Source organism: Chlorocebus sabaeus, chromosome 22 (genome assembly GCF_047675955.1).
Source record: "Chlorocebus sabaeus isolate Y175 chromosome 22, mChlSab1.0.hap1, whole genome shotgun sequence".
NCBI lineage: Eukaryota > Metazoa > Chordata > Mammalia > Primates > Cercopithecidae > Chlorocebus > Chlorocebus sabaeus.
The window spans coordinates 75628687-75651223 of NC_132925.1; the positions used below are offsets into that span (position 1 = coordinate 75628687).

At 44.2% G+C, this 22537-nt stretch overlaps 1 protein-coding gene across 5 annotated transcripts in view; it reads left to right on the plus strand.

The window, feature by feature from the left end:
* Positions 1-22537, plus strand: part of PRICKLE2 (prickle planar cell polarity protein 2) — a 354501-nt gene that overhangs the window by 280208 nt on the left and 51756 nt on the right. For 4 of the 5 annotated variants that reach the window (XM_007984889.3, XM_007984888.3, XM_007984891.3 and 1 more), the window contains 5 exons: positions 4628-4741; positions 7686-7823; positions 10390-10593; positions 14680-14866; positions 20357-21229. In XM_007984889.3, the coding sequence (XP_007983080.2) occupies positions 4628-4741; positions 7686-7823; positions 10390-10593; positions 14680-14866; positions 20357-21229 (1516 nt within the window). The other variant, XM_073009962.1, reaches the window with a different exon arrangement.

The window sequence follows — 22537 nt, forward strand, 5'->3', positions numbered from 1 at the left end:
CAAGCTATAGTTTGAGAACCAGTGCTCTAAATAAAGTGCTTTGCACACTTCTTAAAAAAAAAAAAAAAAAAAAAAAAAAAAAGGCTTACTTTTAGTACACTTTTCTCCCAAATGCAGAGTCATTGCTTCTCCAGCCTCCACCTTTCTGCCCAGGCAGAAATGCTATCAAACGTGCAGTTCTTTCCAACAAACCTCATCTTTCCAGCTGGGCGAGGCTTTGCTTTGTAGACTTGATTTGCGCACTAACTAAAGCACTTGCGATCTGTCTGACACACACTGAAGTTGCTGCCAAACCTTTCCTGTTGCAGAGTCACACCTTAAATAAAGGCCTTCAACTATTTCATTTTCATAAGCCAGTGTATTGTGTTCAAAATGCTTTTGTTTAGGGGAAAGTTACCTAGTATGATTTCACCGAGGGTGGAATCACAGGACACCTTTATCTGGGAATGTCTCAATGGAGCAAAGTCTCTAACACATTCAACAGATGTGCTTTTGAATAAATATGCTCAGTACACACAGAATGAAAAATACAGTTATCAGCATAATGGGTAATAGCTTGGTAATGATCATCATTGACAAAATTCTATTGGATTTGCTTATTTACTCCAAAAAATGAACAAGTGAAACATGTTTGGACTAAAATGAACAATCTGCAGGATTTTCAGGGATTGTGCCAAATTTTATTTTTGTAGTGCCAGAAAGTATACTCAGTATTTTCCCATTACCCTGGGTTCACTTGATGTTTGTTTTGGGCTATACAGTAGTTTTATTGTGGAGGATGCCAGAGGAAAATGCAGGCAGCATTCCTGTATCCAGCCAGATAATTCAGGAGAGCTGTTTCTCCCTCCCTCCTATCCATCTGTTAATCCCCTTTGCTTGATGAAAAATTTGGGAAGTCCAGCATCTAAACACCAGGAGGCGACACAAAGCTAACATTAGAGGGATGCGTTTTTCACCTGGGCTTCAATGGACTTTGAAGAGGATTGGAGGTCCTGAAAGGACTAACTTATTCTCCTTCCTCAGAGCAAGCCACATCACCTACCATGTGATATGGGAGTGATTTGGGAGGTTGTTAATTTATTAACTGATTTATTTTAGAAATGGGGCATCTTGCTACCTAGATGAGTTCTTAAGTCATCCATCAAATTATTAGTTGCCTTGTGAGAAGATATTCTAGCATATTCTATATTTGAGGAATTACTGGAATAATTTTGAGTGGTTATCAGTAGGCTTGAATTATAAAAGGTGACAAAAGATGTCCAGGAAAGATAGAGCTGTGTTCCTAAAGAGTAGTCACTGCCTCTGTTGACTTCAGAATTCAGTCTTGAGGATGGATCTCAGCATACCAAGGGACTTATTTACTCCTAAGTTTCTCCAGAGTCCTCCGTCACTGCTGACTGCACCTTTACTCAGTCATGTCATGTTGGGATTCATTTATTCTCCAGTCTTCAAAGTATCCAATGTTTTTAATCTCATTTCTGGGTGTGGACCCCGCCCAAGACGGGGTAGTCAGGGTCCTCCTCTGGGGAATTTGGAATTGAGAAAAGTGAGTCACTCTAGGACAGGCTCTTGAACTGATGCCGTGCAAACTCAAGTGCCATGGGAAACCTGAACCTTTAAGAAGATGAGAAGCAGATCCGCAGGAAGAGAAGAGAGCAGAGGTAAGAGGACACTGGGCTCAGAAAGAACAGAAACTTGGTACAGTCACCTTCCGGTTGCATATTCTGTTTCCTCATGAGACCCTTTTATATACGTGGCTAAATTTCTGAAAAAACACACACATACACACACACACACATACACACACACACACCCCTTTATAACACTTTGCCATTTTTCCCCTGAAGTCAAACTAGTTTTAATACCATTGTATCCCTTGCAACCTATTTTTCTTGCTTTTACTAATGTAAGTGGCTTCAGGGTTTGGTCTCACTCTATAAGCCAGCAGTGTTGCTGCACATTCCAAAGCTGGACTGATGCAGTGGCTCACACCTGTAATCCCAGCACTTTGGAAGGCCAAGGCAGGAGAATAGCTTGAGCCCAGGAGTTCAAGACCAGCCTGGTCAACATAGCAAGACCCTGTCTCTACAAAAAATTTTAAAAATTAGCCAGGCATGGTGGCATGCGCTAGTAGTTCCTGCTACTCTGAGGTGGGAAGAGTGCTTAAGCCCAGGAGGTCAAGGTTACAGTGACCATGATCACGCCACTGCACTCCAGCCTGGGTGGCAGAGTAAGACCTAGTCCAGGAAGCATCTGCATTGTTCCATTTAGAGTGGGCCAGACTTGATAGTATAACTATCATCATGTATTCATGTTATTTATTTTTATTGAGAGCCACATGCTTGTGCCTACACTCTCATTTAATCATCTCAGTCCTATGATGGGTATTTTGAACAGTCACATAACTTGCTCAGGAACCCAGAAATGGGAAACAACAGAGCCTTGACTCGGGTCCAGATCTACCGGCTATGCCCTAGAGGGTGCAGGAAAGATTCCAACTTGGGCCAGCCTTAGACAGTATCAGAAAGGGCTTGGTTCAAAGTACCAGTTCAGAAGGGCTCTCAGGCCTGACTGTGCTCTAGGCAATGGACAGGGGGTGTGTGAGTAATTAGAGGTGATTAAAAGGAGGGTCAATGGAACTGCAACTAGACTCTGCATTTTCAAGCATCCATAGTAATTCATCTCATATTAGCAATTGTCCCTAATGTTCCACAAGGACAATGGGATTTGTGTGAATGACAAAGTAATGATGGAACAAGGCCTTTCTACAAGCAATCTTCTGATTTGGGAGTCAAAGCCCATTCCCCAAGACATGAGACTGGGCCTGCTTTTTTATACCTGGCCTTTGTCTGATGAGGCATATGGCACAGGGACCCTTTTGAGGATGGAACGCTGTGCAAGTCTCTAATAGGCAAATTGCCAGCTTCTAATCCCGAGCTAGTGATCTGGGTTACTTTTTCTCAGAGTACTGGTCAACAGTGAGCTGTCTTCAGAACCCGGCGCCATTCATTCCTGTCCCTGGGCATAGCTCTCTGCCAGCTGCCTATAGGAAGGGGCTTATACAGACCCTGCCTTTGGAAATCTAGCTAGTCTGGGATAAGAATTCTTTTTGTAATTGCCTCTGGGATTTGATTAAAAGGATGATAGGCACATGATAGTGAATGGTTACCATCATTAGTTATGAAAATAAAGATAGCTTTCACATTTTTTAAGGCCTTGTCATTACAAAGCCTTTTCACCCCCTCTTCTAACATTTATGACTTAGTTTCTGGAGATCAAAGTAGACAGAGCTTTCGCAACTCTTCACCCCAGCATTCCCAAAACATGTGTTCATACCCACAGCTCCCTCAATGCAAAGGAATTAGACCAAGTTTAGACCAAGTTTGTAGAATGTAACAAAAAAAAAAAAAAATTTTTTTTTTTTGAGACAGAGTCTTGCTCTGTCACCCAGGCTATGGCGTGTTCAAGCAATTCTCCTGCCTTAGTCTCCTGAGTAACTGGGATTACCGGCATGCGCCACCAGACCGGGCTAATTTTTGTACTTTTAGTAGAGACGGGGTTTCACCATGTTGGTCAGGCTGGTCTCAAACTCCTGACCTCAGGTGAACCGCCCACCTCAGCCTCCCAAGGTGCTGGGATTACAGGTATGAGCCACCATGCCCGGCCAAATGATGACTTTCAGAGCCCCCAGTCTTCCATCTTGTCCGTTTGTTGAATGAATGCCTTGTTTCGCAAGAGGTGGTCATGCTGTTAAATAAGAGATACTTGAGAGTGTTTTCCATGATGTCATCTGAGCTTGTGGGATTTTTTTTTTTTTTTTGCCTCTCCTATGTAATAACATACCTTCTATATTAGCCAATTTTTTCTTTCTCTAGTTTTGCATGTGGCTGAATGGTGAAATGTCTGTTTTCTTTTCTCAGGCAAAATTAGCTGCTTGGTGCTTTCCCCAGTTGTTGTTAGGGTTGAATGAGCCTCATAAAGTACAAGAATATGTCCTAACAGTCGTAAACAAGAATGTTCTAGGATGTGCAAAAATCCTCATGTTAATGACAATTTTTAATTACACGCTCTGCATCCCAGATTTAGTGAGTCTATTTCTGATGGATGTCAGCTGCTGCCTGCCTTACACAAGTCTCAAAACCTGGAGGGCTTTACATGTAGGTGGAGGCTGAGGTACCTAGGGGTTTGCCAAGTGCCAAAGACTGGCTTTAACTCCATTGCTGAGGCAGGTGCTGACATATCCCTTTGGCTACGGAGGCACGTCACATGCTGGAGACTAACAGAGAAAATGGTAAAGCCAGCTCTCAGGGGAGTCTGCCGAGAAAGCCCTACCCTCTGGTTCACCAGCATGTCTGCTGAATTCTCTGTTTCTAGGAAAATTTAATGGCTTTGGTTTTCCCTCACAGAGAGAGGGGAAAATCCCAGATATGGATGATTTGCCTGACTCTTGCTTTAAGGATGAATTTCTCTGCTTACTATAGGAAACTCGTCTGCTGTTGACTTTCATAAAGGTTCAGGACTGTGGAAGTCAGTTACATCCTGCTGGGGGAGTCATCTTCCCAGTAAGTGGGAATAGGCATGTGGTTTGAGTAACCGGCATGTCATCTATATGCTTTCTGTCCTTCAGGTACACCAGTACTATAGCTGTCTCCCAGAAGAGAAAGTCCCTTATGTCAACAGTCCTGGAGAGAAACTGCGAATCAAGCAGCTACTACATCAGCTGCCGCCACATGACAATGAGGTAAGGGGCTAGAGGGGGCTTATGCAGAATTTTCTTAGTTCCTTCTGTGAATTGTTACCTTTTTCATAATCTTCCACCAATGAGATGGCCAAAGAAGAACTCTGGCCGTTTATTTTAGGTGTTAGCTTCCTTAATTACAGCCAAAATAAACTGGCCAACAATTTACTTCTAGAGAGTATTACTAAAAAAGCGGAAACTCATTATAAACTGGATTGGCCTCTATGCCTGGCACTACTAGCTATTTGGGGGTAACCTGGGAGCACCAGAATTCAAAAGCTATGATTCCAAGTTTTCTTACTTGAAGAGTATGCCAAGTGGGTTGCCTGTGTATGTTGGAGAGATGATTGAGATCCCCTGGACCACTTCAAGCCCTGCAGAAACTCTGTGACTCTCTTGAATTTTCAGCATCTTTTCATATTAAATGAGTGTGCAAATTTTCCACACTACACTGCAGAAGAAGTTATGTGTCCAGAATTGTAGCTCTGAACATCTGTGTTTTTGTCATGGTGAAGTCTGACTTGCCGAGGTTGTTCTTTGTACTCTTGAAAGTGTGGACTAGCAGACTTGTCCTTTTTTCTGAACCCAGAAACATGGCACTGTAAATGGGCATCTCTTATCCTTGAAATCTGATCGCTCATAAAGAGAAATTTGTAAACATGATTTTAAAAGATCATTATGCTGGAAGGGAAATCAGTTTACATACTAGAAATTCATTTTTAGGTATCTGGTTTTTAAAAATAGTAATCCTATGGAACTGAACTGTCTACTTGACTCTGACTGCATTTAAAACAAAAATGTAATTTTAAATGGATAGGAGAAATAACCCCTTTAGAGAGCTGGACACCAGCTTTCTACCAGCCCTCCCACCCATGAGCTGGATCCCAACAGCTCCGTCCCAGAGGAAATGAGTGCTTTTCAGTCTTATTTCCCCACATTAGAATGATAGGGGATAATTTGAGAGCCTCAAAAATAAATTTAAGTAAGCAGGACAAAAACTTTAAAACTGAAGCAGTTCCCTAGAAAGAGAGCTATAATCCTCTTTACTGCTGCTTGTTTCAGACATCATAAAACAAATATAAATAATGCTTTCTCCTTTAAAGTTGAGAGCAAGCCTTGTAACCTGATGCCTGCTTAACTAATTTGGAAGTGAAAAATGCGGGTTTTTACAAGCAGGAAGGGTGTGCCTTCCTTTGAAAGCATGGCCCTAAAATGTCAGTGGTGTAACCATATATTCTGGACTGTTCAGGTCACTGCAGTTCTCTCTGGGACATTTACATGAAGGTTGTTGTTTTTTTTTTTTTTTTTTTTTTAACACTTGTTATTTGATAGAGGGAAGCGATTGGCTCTTCTCTGATCGTAGTGGTTTGTTGTGTTTATGGTTAACTGTGCTTTTATGAAAAAAGACACCATTCAAATTACAATGTCCTGTTGGTGGGAATTGTGTGTGTGTGACCCAGTGGGCAGATTTAGCCTATTTGAAATGGCCCTTTTGAAGACAAAGGGTGATTGTGATTCTAAAGTAAATATTTGACCATTTTCTTTTTTGCACAGATAAGACAATTTTGATATACGCAGCTGTCCTGGTTTTCAAATTAGGATGTGACAGTCCTAGTACAAAGGTTTCCCTCTAACCATCTGCATAACAAATCATCCAAGCAATTCACTTAACCTTTCTGAGGTCCAGATTACTCCAAAGTATGACAGGAGACGGGATTAGGACCATGTTTCCCAAAGTGTGGTATATATATATGACCCTGAGTGTTATGTGGACATGGCAGTAAATGAAATGAAACTACATATTGAGAGAGTTACTGTCTTTTAAATTGTATTGTATTCCTTGTGATAGACTAGTTGAGTAATCAAGGAAGAAATTTCGATTTAGGTGCTAGCAGGTGTCTCATATCTCTCTAACTCACACTGGCCTCCACTTTTAAGTAGGAGCATCAGGGATCTCTGTTTTAGGATTTCCTACAAGCAAAGTGACCAGATAGAATGTAACAACATGGTTCTGTTCCCATTCTATTTAGGTTTCTTCTGTTTTTTGTTTGTTTGTTTGTTTGTTTTGTTTTGTTTTGTTTTTACAGGTGATATTGGTTTTCCATTTATAGTTATAATATACTTTCTTTTGAAATAAATGCATCCAAGTTTCCAAAAAAAATGAGTCAGTATTAAAAACAGCATTCAGTAAATAACAGCACAAGAATATAGCATAGCACAATTCCCAAGGTGTGCATAAATAAGGGGAGATACTGAATTCAAATTATGTTTAATGTTCCTCCCTTAATTCTGGGAGTTTCTATATTTAACAAGAAGGAAAATGTCTCTTGCAAGTCGACTCAACTGGAGCTTAGCAGGCAGCTTGTTCCCCGCTCTACAGAGCTAAACATGCAAAGACTTTTGTGCAGCACCACAGATGCCTGGACCAACTCCTCAGACTCACACCTTTGTTCCCTATTTTTCCAAAATGAGATGGGAGAACAGAAGCTGTGAGCACATGGACACCTGCTCTGGCTCATCGACTTAGAGTCATTCTTGATGTCAAGCATCACTTGCATGGGCACATGGAGATGAAAGTATCAGTTTCCTGCAGTTTGAAAGAAGGAGAACTTCTCAGTTCTCTCCTAGCAGCTGAGCCACCCCAGATGATTTGATCTTAATATGGTGAGCAGAGTGAGGCAGCCATGATAAGGAGCAGTCACAGAACCTTTAGCCTGCCCAAGGCTTGGGATCCAGAATTCAGAGCCTTTGGTAAACTCTTTCGGCTGTCAGCAATCTTAGCAGAGACTCACCTTAAATCTCTCCAAGGCTGTTGTGGTTAAAGTTCAGGCAAGGGCTATAAAACCAAATGAGAGTGTGTTTAATGAGAAAACTCAAGAGTCATGGTCTTCGGGAATCTTAAGGAGCAAGGGTGATTTCTTCCATGCTATTGTCTGTGTCTGTTCAGGTTCGATACTGTAACTCCCTGGATGAGGAAGAGAAGAGGGAGCTGAAGCTTTTCAGCAGCCAGAGGAAACGTGAAAACTTGGGCCGTGGGAATGTCAGGCCTTTCCCAGTCACCATGACAGGAGCTATTTGTGAACAGGTAAGCATGGACTCAGCGGAGTGAAGAGGCATTGTTCTGGCATCTTCTCACCCATTCATTCATCCAACAATTGTTTTATTGAGTGCCTACTATGTGCCTGAGATAACAGTAGTGAACAAAAGACAGGAAAGTTTCATCTTGCCCTTCTAAGGAGTTGGATTCTAGGGGAGGAAGTCAGACAATAAATGTAATCAACAAAATAGAAAAAAATACAGCAAGGAAGGAGCCTTGGATGTGCTGGACAGGTGGGGAGGCTGCGGTTTTAAGGAAGGTTGGTGGGGAAGACCCCACTTAGAAGATCTGAACAAAGATGTGCACAGATGTGCAAGAGGGAGTGAGTCGTGCCAATTTTAGGGCAGAGGGAATGCTAAGGCAGAAGGAACGACCGGCTCAGAGGCCCTGAGACGGGAGGGTGTCTGTTATGTTCAAGGAACAATGAGTTGGCCAGTGGGCTGGGGCAGAGGGAGTGAAGGGAGAGAATTCAGATATAGTCAGAGTTCTGGGTGAGCCATTGGAAGGACTGAGCAGAGCAACGACATGATGGATTTATATTTTAAAAAGAGACCTTTAGAAAATGGAGTTGGCTCGGGCCATGGGTCAGCCTCCCTCGCAGGATCATCCCAGAACCAGAGCCATTTAAAGAGGAGGTAAATGATCTTCTCCCGAGATTTGAGAGTTCCTTATTGAAGTACATGAAGCCCTTCCCAGTCATGTGGACAGGAGCTATTTGTGAACAGGTGAGAGTGGGTTCAGGGGAGTGAAGAGGCATTCTCCCTGGGACCTCACTGAGTTCAAGATTCTGGATTTCTTTGTCTTCTCTGCTCCTGTTGAGCGCTCAGGGTGTGGTGTAGAGACTGCAGGGTGGGAATACACCTTGCCCCACCTCTCAGCTGCCACAGGCTTTCCAGTGCTGATTGTCATTCTTGGTACTTCTCTAAGTCCTACAGCTTTTTGAACATTCGTATCGAACTCCTTAAGCTCTGCATAGACCCCTTGAGAGCTGAAGATATGTTAACTGGATCAATGAAGAGGAGGTAGGATGCTGCCCAAGGAAAGCAGATGTCATTTGAGGCCCTTGTTTGAGATTCCAGAGGGATAGAGTGAGAAGGTTCAGTTATATGGGATGGGAGAGCTAATTGACCAGAGATTTGGCAGTGGGTTCTTTATTCTTGTAAAGTATATCTGGGACCCACCGTTAAGGTACAGGTGGTCAGTGGTTGTGATCTGAGATTCACTGTGTTCAATCCAGGCAAGCTGGAGAATCCTTGCTACTCTAAGATCAGTCTCCTGGAACCAGGCAAGCTGAGTTTGCCTAAGGGAGAAGGAAGGTTGGGCATTTTGTGGGCAGGTGCCAAGAATCGTGTAGAATAGTGCCAAGAGTGTGGAGGCAGAAAGAGCTTTCGTAAGTTTGACTCATGTTTCTTCCAGATGACCTTGACCATGTTACTTTTCCTTGGTTTTGTCATCTATAGAAAGAATGAATGATGACTCATGTGAGGGTTATATAGGATTATGTCTGCATGCTTTAACTCTGCTAACATTGTCACAGAAGGTAAGGATAACATGATGCCTTTCTTTTGTCCAGTCACACATGGATGAGCTCCCAGAGACTATTTTTGAGGTCTTTACTTCATTTTCTAAGATGCATTTCAACCCATAGCATGGGAAAGATTTGAAGGTAACTTCTCTGCTCTTTAGACATTGTCCCCTTAGCTCAGCCACTCTTGTAGGACTCTAGTATTAGACTCAACCTGTGAACCTCATGGCCCATGCCATGGTCAGCAAGAGCATCTCCCTAGACCCACTTTCCACACTTTATTCTTCCCTCAGAGACCTTCAGATCATATTCTTTTTGTCCCAACCCCAACTATAAGCATAGGTGGCCAGTGATTCTGCCTTGTTTCTTTCAGGATCAAGAGGCAGCTTGAGAAAATGAGTGAGAAGGTAGGGAAGGGATAGGAAGAAATCCTTTCCTAGTTTGACCTTAGAAGTGGTGCCATGTCAATCAAGACTGGGTAGAAAGATGTTAGAGGAAGCAGGCTAAAAGCATGTCTGAAAGGCACACAGAGAAGGTAGTTAAGGGTGAGCGTGCTATTATGTACCCACCCTCCCTCCCATCTAAAAGTATAGGCCCACCTCCTCCAAGCCCGTCCTGCCACCCACGCCCCTCCCCAGCCACTCCTCCTGGTGTTAAACCTGGCTGTGTCTCTACGTGGAGTTGAAAGTATCTGAAAGATAATGAGGCTTTCCTCTGTGTCAGTTTGCCTCCTGCCTGCAGAACCCCTGTACATTATTGTGCTAAGCGAGCTTTTCTTTCTTTCCCATCTTTGTGATTCCTCATTCTCCCAGTGACTTTATCTCTATATTATTTGTAAGCCTTAGGAAAGGAGAGTTCAGGGAGGACAAGAAAAACCTGCCCTGCTGCCTATGTAAAGCAGGAAGCATAGTGACTGCTTTGAACATAAGCACTCAGTAGCCAGCTAATGGTGGTTGTCCTTTATCGTTTATGCACAGCACTGGGAGATGGGGGCTGGTGTGACTACTGACGTTTCTGTTTGCCTCGCAGTGTGGAGGCCAGATCAATGGTGGAGACATCGCTGTGTTTGCGTCACGCGCTGGCCATGGCGTTTGCTGGCACCCGCCGTGCTTCGTATGCACTGTCTGCAATGAGCTCCTGGTGGATCTGATCTACTTTTACCAAGATGGGAAGATATACTGTGGCAGGCACCATGCTGAGTGCCTGAAGCCGCGCTGTGCAGCCTGCGATGAGGTTAGAGCAAACTCCAGCAGGTTTACCTGCCCATCACCCCTTCATTGCACCATAGCCAACACATGGTCTTCTGGCTTTCTGCACTGAAGAAAGCCATAGGCAACTTCATTCTTTTGCATTAACCCTTTTGGGAGAGAAGCCCCACCCATCCCCAGTTACTGGAATGTCTGGGGTTGTGGCCTGCTTTACTGAGTGTGGAGGTCTCATAGCCTCCTGTTGGGAAGGCAGTTTGTATATCCGTGAAGATCCCCAAGTGACATATAACTGGCCCTAAGTAAATTCAGAACTCTAAAAACAAAACAAAACAAAATTGCATTGTGCATCTTTAGATATTAACCCTAATCTCATGGAATAATCAGTAATGGAGTTCCATTTTCCAAGATCCAGTGCTGCAAAATGATTAGAAAAGAGAAGAAAATGGGTAGCATTATTTGATTTTTCTACAGTTTCTAAAAGTTCTGAATGAAAATTCAGGAGGCAGGTGGATACTTCATTTGGATATCTCTGCTCCATGCTCTAAGAAGTACCCTACTTAAGAAAGCAGAATAGAATGCAAGCCTCTGCCTGGCCTTCTTTCCCTACTAGAAGCACACACTACCGTGTAAACTGACAGAATAGAAAACCTGGTTTAGCTTTATAAGTTGGGAGCAGAAATAAGAACTTTCTAAATCTGACCACTTTTATGGGAATAATTTGGATAAACGTCCTAGACAGAGGTTTCCTCCTGTGCAAAGGATTTTTTTGCATCTATCTTTCCCTGTAAATGGCAGTGTGGGAGGTGAGTAACACTCCCCTTTTTCAGCCAGAGAACCTAGTGTTACATGGGCATTTCTTTCTTAGAAACTACCTACAGGCCGGGCGCGGTGGCTCACGCCTGTAATCCCAGCACTTTGGGAGGCCGAGATGGGCGGATCACGAGGTCAGGAGATCGAGACCATCCTGACTAACACGGTGAAACCCCGTCTCTACTAAAAATACAAAAATTAGCCGGGCGCGGTGGCGGGCGTCTGTAGTCCCAGCCACACGGGAGGCTGAGGCAGGAGAATGGCGTGAACCCGGGAGGCGGAGCTTGCAGTGAGTGGAGATTGCGCCACCGCACTCCAGCCTGGGCGACAGAGCGAGACTCCGTCTCAAAAAAAAAAAAAAAAAAAAAAAAAGAAACTACCTACAGGGGACTCACTTTCTAGGAGGAAGCTGATCAGACTTAACTAATTTGGATTCTAACACTAATGGTGATGTTGTAGAGAGACCTTCTAGAAAGATAGCTGGAAAACTAAATTCAGGTCCAACTCTGTGGTTCTAGGACACCTTTTTACCTTCATGCCTCAGTTTCCACATCTGAAAATTAGTGCTCAGAATACAACTTTGTGTTGTCTAATGACAATTAGAATATGATTGAAGCACACACTTTGAAATTTGTTTATTGAGATATAGTTTGCATAGCATTAAGGACCCTTTTAAAGTAAATAATTCTGTAGATTTTAGTGTATTCACAAAGCTGTGCAACCATCACTGCTGATTCCAGACCATTTTCGTCAACCAAAGAGAAACTCTGTGTCCATTAGCAGTCACTCCTCATTTCCCCTTTCCCTAGCCTCTGGCAACTATTAATCTATCTCTGTCTCTGTGGATTTACATGTTCTGGACATTTCATGTAAGTGAAATCATATGTGACCTTTCAAGTCTGGTTTCTTTCATTTAGCATGTTTCCAATGTTAATCCATATTGTAGTATATGAAAGTACTTCATTCCTTTTCATGGCTGAATAATATTCAGTTGTATGAATATATCACATTTTGTCTAGCCATGTATCAATTGATGGACATTTAAGTTGTTTCCACTTTCTGGCTACTCTAAACAATGCTGCTATGAACATTTATGTACAAGTTTTTTGTGTACATATATTTTTAGTTCTCTTGAGTGTATATCCAGGAATGGAATTGCTGGGTCATATGATAATTCTAAGTTTAATCTTTTGAGAGAATGCCAAATTGTCTTCCAAAACAAGTATAACATTTTACATTCCTGCTATCAGTGAATGAGGATTCCAGTTTGTCTACTTTCTCACTAATACTTGTTATTATCTGTTTTTTTTTCATTATAGCTATCATAATGGGTATGAAGTAGTATCACATTGAGGTTTTGATTCAATTCACATTTCCCCAACAGCTAATAATGTTGAGCATCTTTTCATGTGTTTATTAGGTATTTGTGTATCTTCTTTTTCAGAGAAATGTCTGAAAAATTAATTTAAATTTTTTTGACAACCTTTTCAATTGGGTTATTTTTCTCTCTCTCTTTTTTTTTTTAAAGACAGAGTCTCACTCTGTCACCCAGGCTGGAGTGCAGTGACATGATCTTGGCTCGTTGCAGCCTCCACCTCCCAGGTTCAAGCAATTCTCCTGACTGAACCTCCTGAGTAGCTGGGATTAAAGGCATGCACCACCATGCCTAACTAATTTTTGTATTTTTAGTAGAGATGGCATTTCACCATGTTGGCGAGGCTGGTCTCAAACTTCTGGCCTCATGTAATCCACCCACCTCAGCCTCTCAAAGCACTGGGATTACAGGTGTGAGCCACTGTACCCGGCCTATTTTTCTCTTTATTATTGAGTTGTAAGAGTGATTTGTATATATTCTGTATACTAGTCCCTTATCAGATGATTGGCAAATATTTTCTCCCATTCTATAGCTGTATTTTCACTTACTCAATGATGTCCTTTGAAGCATAAAGTTTTTAATTTTGATGAAGTCTACTTTATTTTTTGTTGTTTATGCTTTTAGCATCATATCTAAGAAACCATTGCTTTTCAGGGTCATAAAAATTTACACCTGTGTTTTCTTCTAAGCATTTTATTGTTTTTCTGCCCCTAGCTCTTTAATCCCTTTGAGTTAATTTTTCTGTTTTTCTTTGAGATGGAGTTTTACTCTGTCACCCAGGCTGGAGTGCAGTGGTGCGATCTCGGCTCACTGCAAGCTCCACCTCCTAGGTTCACGCCATTCTCCTGTGTCAACCTCCCAAGTAGCTGGGACTACAAGCACCTGCCACCACACCCGGCTATTTTTTTGTGTTTTTAATAGAGACAGGGTTTCACCATGTTAGCCAGGATGGTCTCGATCTCCTGACCTCGTGATCCACCTGCCTCAGCCTCCCAAAATGCTGGGATTACCAGGCGTGAGTCACCACACCCAGCCTTGAGTTAATTTTTATGTATGATGTGAGGTAGGGGTTTTAATTCATTATTTTACATGAGGCTCTCCTGTTGTCCCAGCTCCGTTTGTTGAGAAGACTATTCTTTTCCCCATGGAATGGTCTTGGCCCCCTTTTCAACAATTAATTGACCATATATGTATGAGTTTAAATCTGGATACCTGTTCATCTATATGCCCAGCCTTATGCCAGTGCCATGCTGGCCTGATTACTGTAGCTTTATAGTAAATTTTGAAATCTGTGCTTTGAAATTTTAAAAACTCTATATTGGGGGAAAATGCAAATGCTTGCGAGGGCCTGGCAGGTGTTGTAAATGAAGGTGACTTATTTAAGGCAATAGGGAAGGGTGAAGAATATGACAAACTGGAGAACTTGCCACTCATTAGAAAGCAGCAGCCTCTCTTCTTAGCTCTAGTTTATTATTGCCATGTAGGAATGTGCACTGAGCATTGCAAATGTTGTGTTTTCAAAAGAGAAACCAGGATTCCAAGTGTTAATATGATATTTTCTATTTAAAAAAATAATGTGTCCAGACCAAATGAAGCAGATATATATGTCCAATGTGCCTGTGAGCTGTCAGTTTTTGATCCTGCCTTATGTTCTCCAGGGTGGAACATTCCTTCTCTTATTAAATGTGGTCAAGTTAATTACTGGCTAGGCCAGAAATCATGTTTAATTATGCTTTAGGTAAATCCATATATAGGAACTGATATACATACAGAATAAACATATACATATGGATTTTTATTTAATTATTTGTGAGTGGGATCTGCTTTCTTACCCTTATAGTTCAGGGTCCCCATAGCTTTCTTCCTTTAAAGTGTGTCCTTCTGGATGGGTCTCACATACTGACCATTTGGCTTCCCCATCTCCAGATCATCTTCGCAGATGAATGCACAGAAGCCGAGGGGCGACACTGGCACATGAAACACTTTTGCTGCTTCGAGTGTGAGACAGTGCTGGGCGGCCAGCGCTACATCATGAAGGAGGGAAGACCCTACTGTTGCCACTGCTTCGAGTCCTTGTATGCAGAATATTGTGACACCTGTGCCCAACATATAGGTGAGGCAATACTTGGCAGTTGGCTTTGTCCTTCTGTGATGAGGTCACCTTTGTTTTGGGTGTAGTTAAAATATCTTTGATTGCAAGTGATAGAAACCCAACTCATGGTAACTTAACTGAAAAAGGGAATTTCTTGATTCACAACACTAGAAAGGCCAAAGAGTATACTGGCTTCAGGTAGGGGTGGATCAAGGGTTCAGACAAAACCGATTTTTTTCTCTGTATCTCAGCTTAATTTGCCTTCTGTTAACATCATTTGAGGGAAGCTATCTTCACCTAACGGTCGAGATGACTCACTAGTGATACTAGACTTAGTATTTGCATTCTCAAAAGGAGAAGAACTATGTCTTTGCCAGCTTGCAGGTCAGTTCTTCCAAATAAGAATCTTATCAGCCTTGCTTTGGTCAAGGGCCCACCTCCAAGGTGGGACTATGTGCCATACAGTCCCACAACTGAGGGTCAGGGCAGTGGGGGAAGCTCAGAAGGAAAATCTAAACAGATATTTTCCATAGCCTCCTTGGGACAAGATGGGGATTTGCAGAGGGAGGAACCAAAGTGGTCCTCTTGGTAGGGAGGGATAGTCAAGGAAACCCAGTGGCTTTTGGCAAATATGTCTTTAAAAAAATAAATAAATAAAAGCTATTCCAGCCAAATGCAAAGCAAATGAACCTCAAATAGTCCATAAACTATTAACTCCCCCAACAAGTGGCAGATCTGAGATGGTGAAAATCATTTTCCCTCTGCAAATAACCAATTTGTTCAACCCTTCAAGACTATTCCAGATCGTACTGCATTGTGGCTTATTCATTCAAGTTGCCTTTTCTGGCACCTTGGGAAGGAGCCAACCTTGGGGGGAAATAAAACATTGGCAGTGGCTGAATGTCTGTGAGATCACAGCCAGATCGTCCAGTGGCTTGTACAATCCCAAGAAGTCTGTTTAGAAGCTGCCTGTTTCTTACCTAGAGTGAGGAGATATAGAGATAATCCATTTTGGAGCCCATTTTGCCCCACTTAAAAGGTTTTATTAGGACCACAAAAAGTGGCTTTGTCTTCCTGGCTCATAAGAAGTGATGTATTCAAATAGAAAATTAGCTAGTATTTGGAGAGCTCTGTGTATTGATAAAAACCCTGGCTTTGTGGACAAGACACCCACCGTGTGCTCAACAGTGCTTTGTCATTAGGCATTCTTGTCCCATATACTCAGGCCAGGCTTAAGCTCTGCTGTGAAGACCTTTGTCAGCAGCATTTCCTTCTGGGGGCTTGGGTGATGGCAAATTCCCCATCCCCTAACCCCTAAAATCCTCACCCCTCTCACAGCCTGTTGTCTGGACTCAGTACCCAGGAGCTTTCATGTCTCACAAGATCAAAGTGATCAAACAGATAAACCTTCTTTTTGCTAAGAGTTAGGAAATGCAAAGATCAATTGTGAGAAGTGGCAAGACGTGTGAAGAAGGGGACAGGTGGGACAGTATCATGGAAAATGGTGCAATGTCTTGACCCAGTATTGCCCAACCGAGAATTCAAGTCTGCAAGTGCACACTTGCTCAGGTGAGAGGGGCCATGTGTGCAGAATACCAGTCCATGACAACGGTGCCCCTTCCCATCCATATTTCTGTTTTTTTCTGTTTCTGTCCTTGGAGGCTAAGAGCCTCTCCAGAAACTGCCGCTTAGAATTTTTGCTCAGTACTTGGCAGAGAGAAAAATCTCTCTGTTGCTGCAGCATGTACACCTCCGATGGCCCCTCGGTTTTCTTCTCTTACTGTCTCCCTTTGGCTGCCCAGCACATTTATTGGAGTTCCCTCCTCCTTTCCTATTAAATCCATAAAAAGGTGTCCGTGTTTTGTCAGAAAAGGGGACCATGGTGGCCTGCAGTATTACTGCTGCTATAGTTAAAATGCTGTCCCTAATGTTTGTTTTAAATCCACTTTTCTATCAAACATAATTTTCCTGTGACAGCGAAAGAGCACACTCTTTACAGCACGCACACTTCAGTCACTGGGTGCTTTACCTCTGACCATACCGTACAAATATTCCATATTTATACAGCCACTCAGAGCAGGCCCTGTGTCAGGCAGCCGTTGCTAGGGCAACGGTACTTTTGCCTGTGCACAGCAGAGTAAACAGTCCTATAAACAGACCAAGGCTGTGGCAGCCGTAGACACACACATCCTCCAAGAAGTGCTTAAAGGGCTTAGAGAAGGAATAAAAAAGGAACGCTTAGATGCTGAACAGCAGAGCCCTTTTCCAGATGCTTAGAGTTCAGGAGCAGTTCAGAGGACCATCTGACATCGATGTTTATCGGGGACCACGTTCTGCTGCCTGCCAGGCCGCTTTATGATATACCTCCCCTCCACTCTCCCAACCCAAGCACATCCTTCCAGGAGGCCCCCATCCCCAGGAACTAGGCCCTTGCTGCTGCATCTGAGCATGTCTCCTTGCCAAAGCGTGGAGAAGCAGCTGGTGGCAGACGGGCCAGAGGGACTGGACTTCCTGTGTACCTCTAACAGGGAGTGGGGATAGCCGCAGCTGCTCTGGATGCTGTGCTGATTAGAGCTCACCAAAGGACCCAGGGATGCCATCATGAGCTCTCTGCACTCTAGGCATTTGAGAAAGGGAGTGAGAAGGAGGAGAAAAAGGAGGGTGGGAGAGGGGAGGAGAGACAGAGCAGCCTCATCGTTCTTTCTTGGACTGCATCTGGCCAGTGACCCTCAGCAAAGAGAGAGGCAGGCTTTCAGTCCTAATGCAAATGAAAGAAGATTGGTCAGTAGGCCCAGTTCTCAGCACTCCGTGCATATTAACTCAGTTACCAAGTACTATGATTATCCCCCTTGTACTGAAGGGGAGACAAAAACAGAGAGATGAAGCTATTTGCCTAGGGTCGCACAGCTGGAATGCAATAGACTCAAGATTTGAACCCCAGCAGATGGCCTTCAGCATCTTTACAACCAGCTGCAATGGGATGGAGCTGGGATTTGAACCTGTGTTTGTCAGGGTCCTGGAGCCTTATGCTTAACTACTACAGAGTCCTATGTCCCTGTGATGTCTGCCTTGGCTTTCTCCCAAGGGCCTGGGGAGGAAGTATCCACAGAGCTTGGGGTTGTCTGTTTCTAGCCCCGTCCCAGCTGGTTCTTTCTCACGCTACCGGGGAGCACTGCTGCTGTAAGAGATGGAGTTGATCTGTCTCAAAAAAAAAGAGAGATGGAGTTGATTCACTTGATTCACACAGTTCCCTCTCTCCCACTTGGGGTGACCCTTGTAGCTGCCCTATCCCTGTAAAAAAAAAAAAAAAAAAAAAAAAATCCCCTCTTAGTCTCTAAGGCCAGGTTCCAAAACGAAAAGAGAACCCTGTAGTTTGGGAAAGAGCTAATAAGAGAAGAATTGCCCTCATGTCTCTCTCCCTGGGCTCCATAAACACAAAAGTGAGGGGATAGACAGTGGAGGAGAAAGACAGGCTGCTTGGGCCGGTGGCCTTTTGTTCTTGCAATTCTCTTCTTCTCCCTAATTTCATGTTCACCGCCTCTTTAGACAAGTCTCCAGAAGTTCTTCCTTGAAAGTCCAGGCTCAGGAACTCTCAGCCACGGAAGACGAAGGTCACGTTAGTCCTTGTTTCTGGGAAGCCGTGTATCATTATGTATCAGGAGACTGCAAGGGTCCTGGTCCACCCTACAGTCATAGCTTGAGGCTGTGTTCCCAGCAGGCTCTCCCCACAGGAAGGGGCCCCAGCAGTGACCAGCTTCCATTCTGCCAGTTTAACAACTGCTATAAAAAGAGCCTGCTGTGTGACTACCTTAGCAAAAGTCCTGCCTTAGAAAAAGCAATGGGAGGTGTTGGCTTAGTACAGGTCCCTTGCCCACCCCTGAATCAGTCCCTGGGTGCCAGGAAAGCTGATTTTTTTTTTTTTTTTGCTGGCCTATGTTGGGCCGCAGGTCAGCTTTTGCCCCACCCAAAGCTCACGGCCTGAAGATGGCAGGAAATGGTGTCTCACAGGGAGATGAAGTCCTATAGCCAGAAGAGGGCAGAGACGATGAGAAGGCAGAACACCCGAGGCTGTGGGAGGCTCCCTTAGTAAGCAGTGTGGCCAGGCTGTATAAACCTGGCACAGTCCTGTCACAGCGAGGAACTGTACCTCTTCCTTTCCTGATGAAATTAAGCAAAGGGTACGCATGCTCCCACAGGGGCAATAGCTTTGGCAATACCATGTCTAGGTTTCTCTTTACCAAAAGCAGATTTTTCCTTAACAAGAGTTGAAATCCACATTTTTATCTCCCACTAAGTCCATTGAGACTGCTTTAACAGAATAGCACAGACTGGGTGGCTCCTGAGAAACAGAAATGTATTGCTGACAGTCCTGAAGGCTGGGAAGTTCAAACTCAAGGCATCAGCAAATGCAGTGTCTGCTGAGGGCCTGTTTTCTGTTTCCTGGATGATGCCTTCTGGCAGAGTCCTCGTATGGTGGAAGGGGCAAATGAGCTCCCTTGGCCTTCTTTTATAAGGGCACTAATCTCATTCATGAGGTCTCTACTCTCATGACCTCGTGACCTCCCAAAAAGCCCCATCTCCTAAAGCCATCACTTTAGGATTTAGGATTTCAACTTAGGAGTTTTGGAGAAAACATTCACCATCGCATCCGCTGAGTTGCTGCTATGACTTACCCATCGGAATAGCATATGCTAGTAATAGGATTCACTCAATCTATCTGTACGCAAACAGCCCTGTCATACACCAGCCATGTTCCAGGTCCTGGAGATGTTGTTGAAACTTAATGAGTCTGTCCTCATAGAGCTTCACTTTTAGCAGGGGAGAGAAATAATAAATAGATGCATATATAGACTGTTGAAATGTAAAGCAGTATTAATGCTATCAAGAAAACTCCAGGAGGTAAGTGTGGAGAGCAATGGAGAATCACTATTAGTGTGGACAGGAAGACTTCTCAGAGGAGTTGGCTTTTGAGCAGATGCCTACCTAGAGTGAAGGAGATAGTATCAATGTCATGGTTGAGAATAAAACTTCCTGGATACAGATCTTGTCTCTGGTTCCTAGTTGTGTTACCCTACGCAAGTTACTTAGCCTCATCTGCCTCTGTTTTCTCATGTGAAAACTGCAAATAATATTAGAAAGCTAGCCCAAGGAGTTGAGTGATTAAATGAGTTTACATATATAAAGCTGTTAAAGCAGGGCATGATCATATGTTAGTATTACTATTGCTATTTGTCAGGGGGAAATGTGTCCCAGGCAGAAGGATCCATAGACAAGTCATTTTAACCTCGAGTCTTTGTGCTTGGAGCAAATGAGTTAAGGTGCATACTGGTACAATAAGGAGTTCTCGTAATAGGACATGAATACCATTTACATAGGAGTCTGATTGTTGACTTATTAATTTATTCTGCCGCACCTGGAATCCTAAGACAAACCAAGGTGCAGTGTGTTTCATGTCCCAGTGCAGGGCTCTGAGCAGCTCATCAGCCTCTCCAATGTCTCTCATTATTTTAGGCATCGACCAAGGTCAAATGACCTATGACGGCCAACATTGGCATGCCACTGAGACCTGTTTCTGCTGTGCTCACTGCAAGAAATCCCTCCTGGGGCGGCCATTCCTCCCGAAGCAGGGCCAGATATTCTGCTCACGGGCCTGCAGTGCTGGGGAAGACCCCAATGGTTCTGACTCCTCCGATTCCGCCTTCCAGAACGCCAGGGCCAAGGAGTCCCGGCGCAGTGCCAAAATTGGCAAGAACAAGGGCAAGACGGAGGAGCCCATGCTGAACCAGCACAGCCAGCTGCAAGTGAGTTCCAACCGGCTGTCAGCCGATGTAGATCCCCTGTCACTGCAAATGGACATGCTCAGCCTGTCCAGCCAGACGCCCAGTCTCAACCGGGACCCCATCTGGAGGAGCCGGGAAGAGCCCTACCATTATGGGAACAAGATGGAGCAGAACCAGTCTCAGAGCCCTCTGCAGCTCCTCAGCCAGTGCAACATCAGAACTTCCTACAGTCCAGGAGGGCAAGGGGCTGGGGCCCAGCCCGAAATGTGGGGCAAGCACTTCAGCAACCCTAAAAGGAGCTCGTCACTGGCCATGACAGGACATGCTGGCAGCTTCATCAAAGAATGCCGAGAAGACTATTACCCAGGGAGGCTGAGATCTCAGGAGAGCTACAGTGATATGTCTAGTCAGAGTTTCAGTGAGACCCGAGGCAGCATCCAAGTCCCCAAATATGAGGAGGAAGAGGAGGAGGAAGGGGGCATGTCCACTCAGCAGTGTCGGACCCGTCATCCAATCAGTTCCCTGAAATACACAGAGGACATGACGCCCACAGAGCAGACCCCTCGGGGCTCCATGGAATCCCTGGCTCTGTCTAATGCAACAGGTAGGTTCTGTTCACCTCGAAAACAGATAGCAAGGGTTAATCTCTAGGTAACTGGATGCTGGTCCTCAGAATTTGTTTTTTGAAATGGAATCTCACTCTGTTGCCCAGGCTGGAGTGCAGTGGTGCAATCTTGGCTCACTGTAAGCTCCGCCTCCTGGATTCATGCCATTCTCCTTCCTCAGCCTCCCAAGTAGCTGGGACTACAGGCTCCCACCACCATGCCTGGCTAATTTCTTGTATTTTGAGTAGACATGGGGTTTCACCATGTTAGCCAGGATGGTCTCGATCTCCTGACCTCATGATCCACCCGCCTCGACCTCCCAAAGTGCTGGGATAACAGGCATGAGCCACCACGCCCGGCCTGGTCCTCGGGATTTTAATGTTGTTTCTGCCATGTGCCCTCTTCCAATAGGCTGCTGAGGAAGGTAAACCCAAGTTTGGGATGGCTTCTGTCTTTGATGGGCTTCCCTGTAAACAAAACCTGAGACGGGTCCAGATGCCTGTGATGTATTGAGGGAGTGCTCCCAGGAGAAGGAGGGTGAGAGAAGTAGGATGGGGCATGGGGAGGAGCCAAGTGAGGAATGGTGTCTCCACTGGGGTCTGGCTTCTGCCTGATCCCACAGGGGACTCTGATAGATGAGTTGCACTATAGAGCCAATTGCTGCTTATGACAAAGGGGCTGATGTTTTGTACCATCATGTCGGTTGGTCATCAGCTTTGGGCTGCTGAGGAGTAACAAGGGGATGAGACTGTGGATGTGGGCTCAGGGCAAGGCAGCTCCTGTTGGCCAAAGGCAGCATTAAAGAAAGAGAATGCTATGGTCTGAGTGTTTTCCCCAAAATTCCTAAGTTAAGATCCTAAATCCCAAGGTGATGGCATTAGGAGATGGGGCCTTTTGGGAGACGACTATGTCGTGAGAGTGGAGACCTCATACATAGGATTAATGCCGTTATAGAAGAGGCCCAAGGGAACTTGTTTGCCCCTCGTACCATGTGAAGGTGGAGAAGGTGTAGCTATGAGCTGATGGTAGTACTCAGAGCACCTGGAGCCCAGTTGCCCCAACCTGGTGCTGCTTGGGGCACCAAAGCATCCATGACAGCTTCTGAGACTGTTCTGAACCTATTGCATATATATTATATATATGCAATATATAATTAATATATATGATAAAATATATACAAGTATGTTTTTTATATATATATAAAAATTAGCTAGACTTGGTGGCACATGATCATAGTCCCAGCTACTTAGGAGACTAAAGCAGGAGGATCACTTGAGCCCAGGAGGTTGAGGCTGCACTAAGCAATG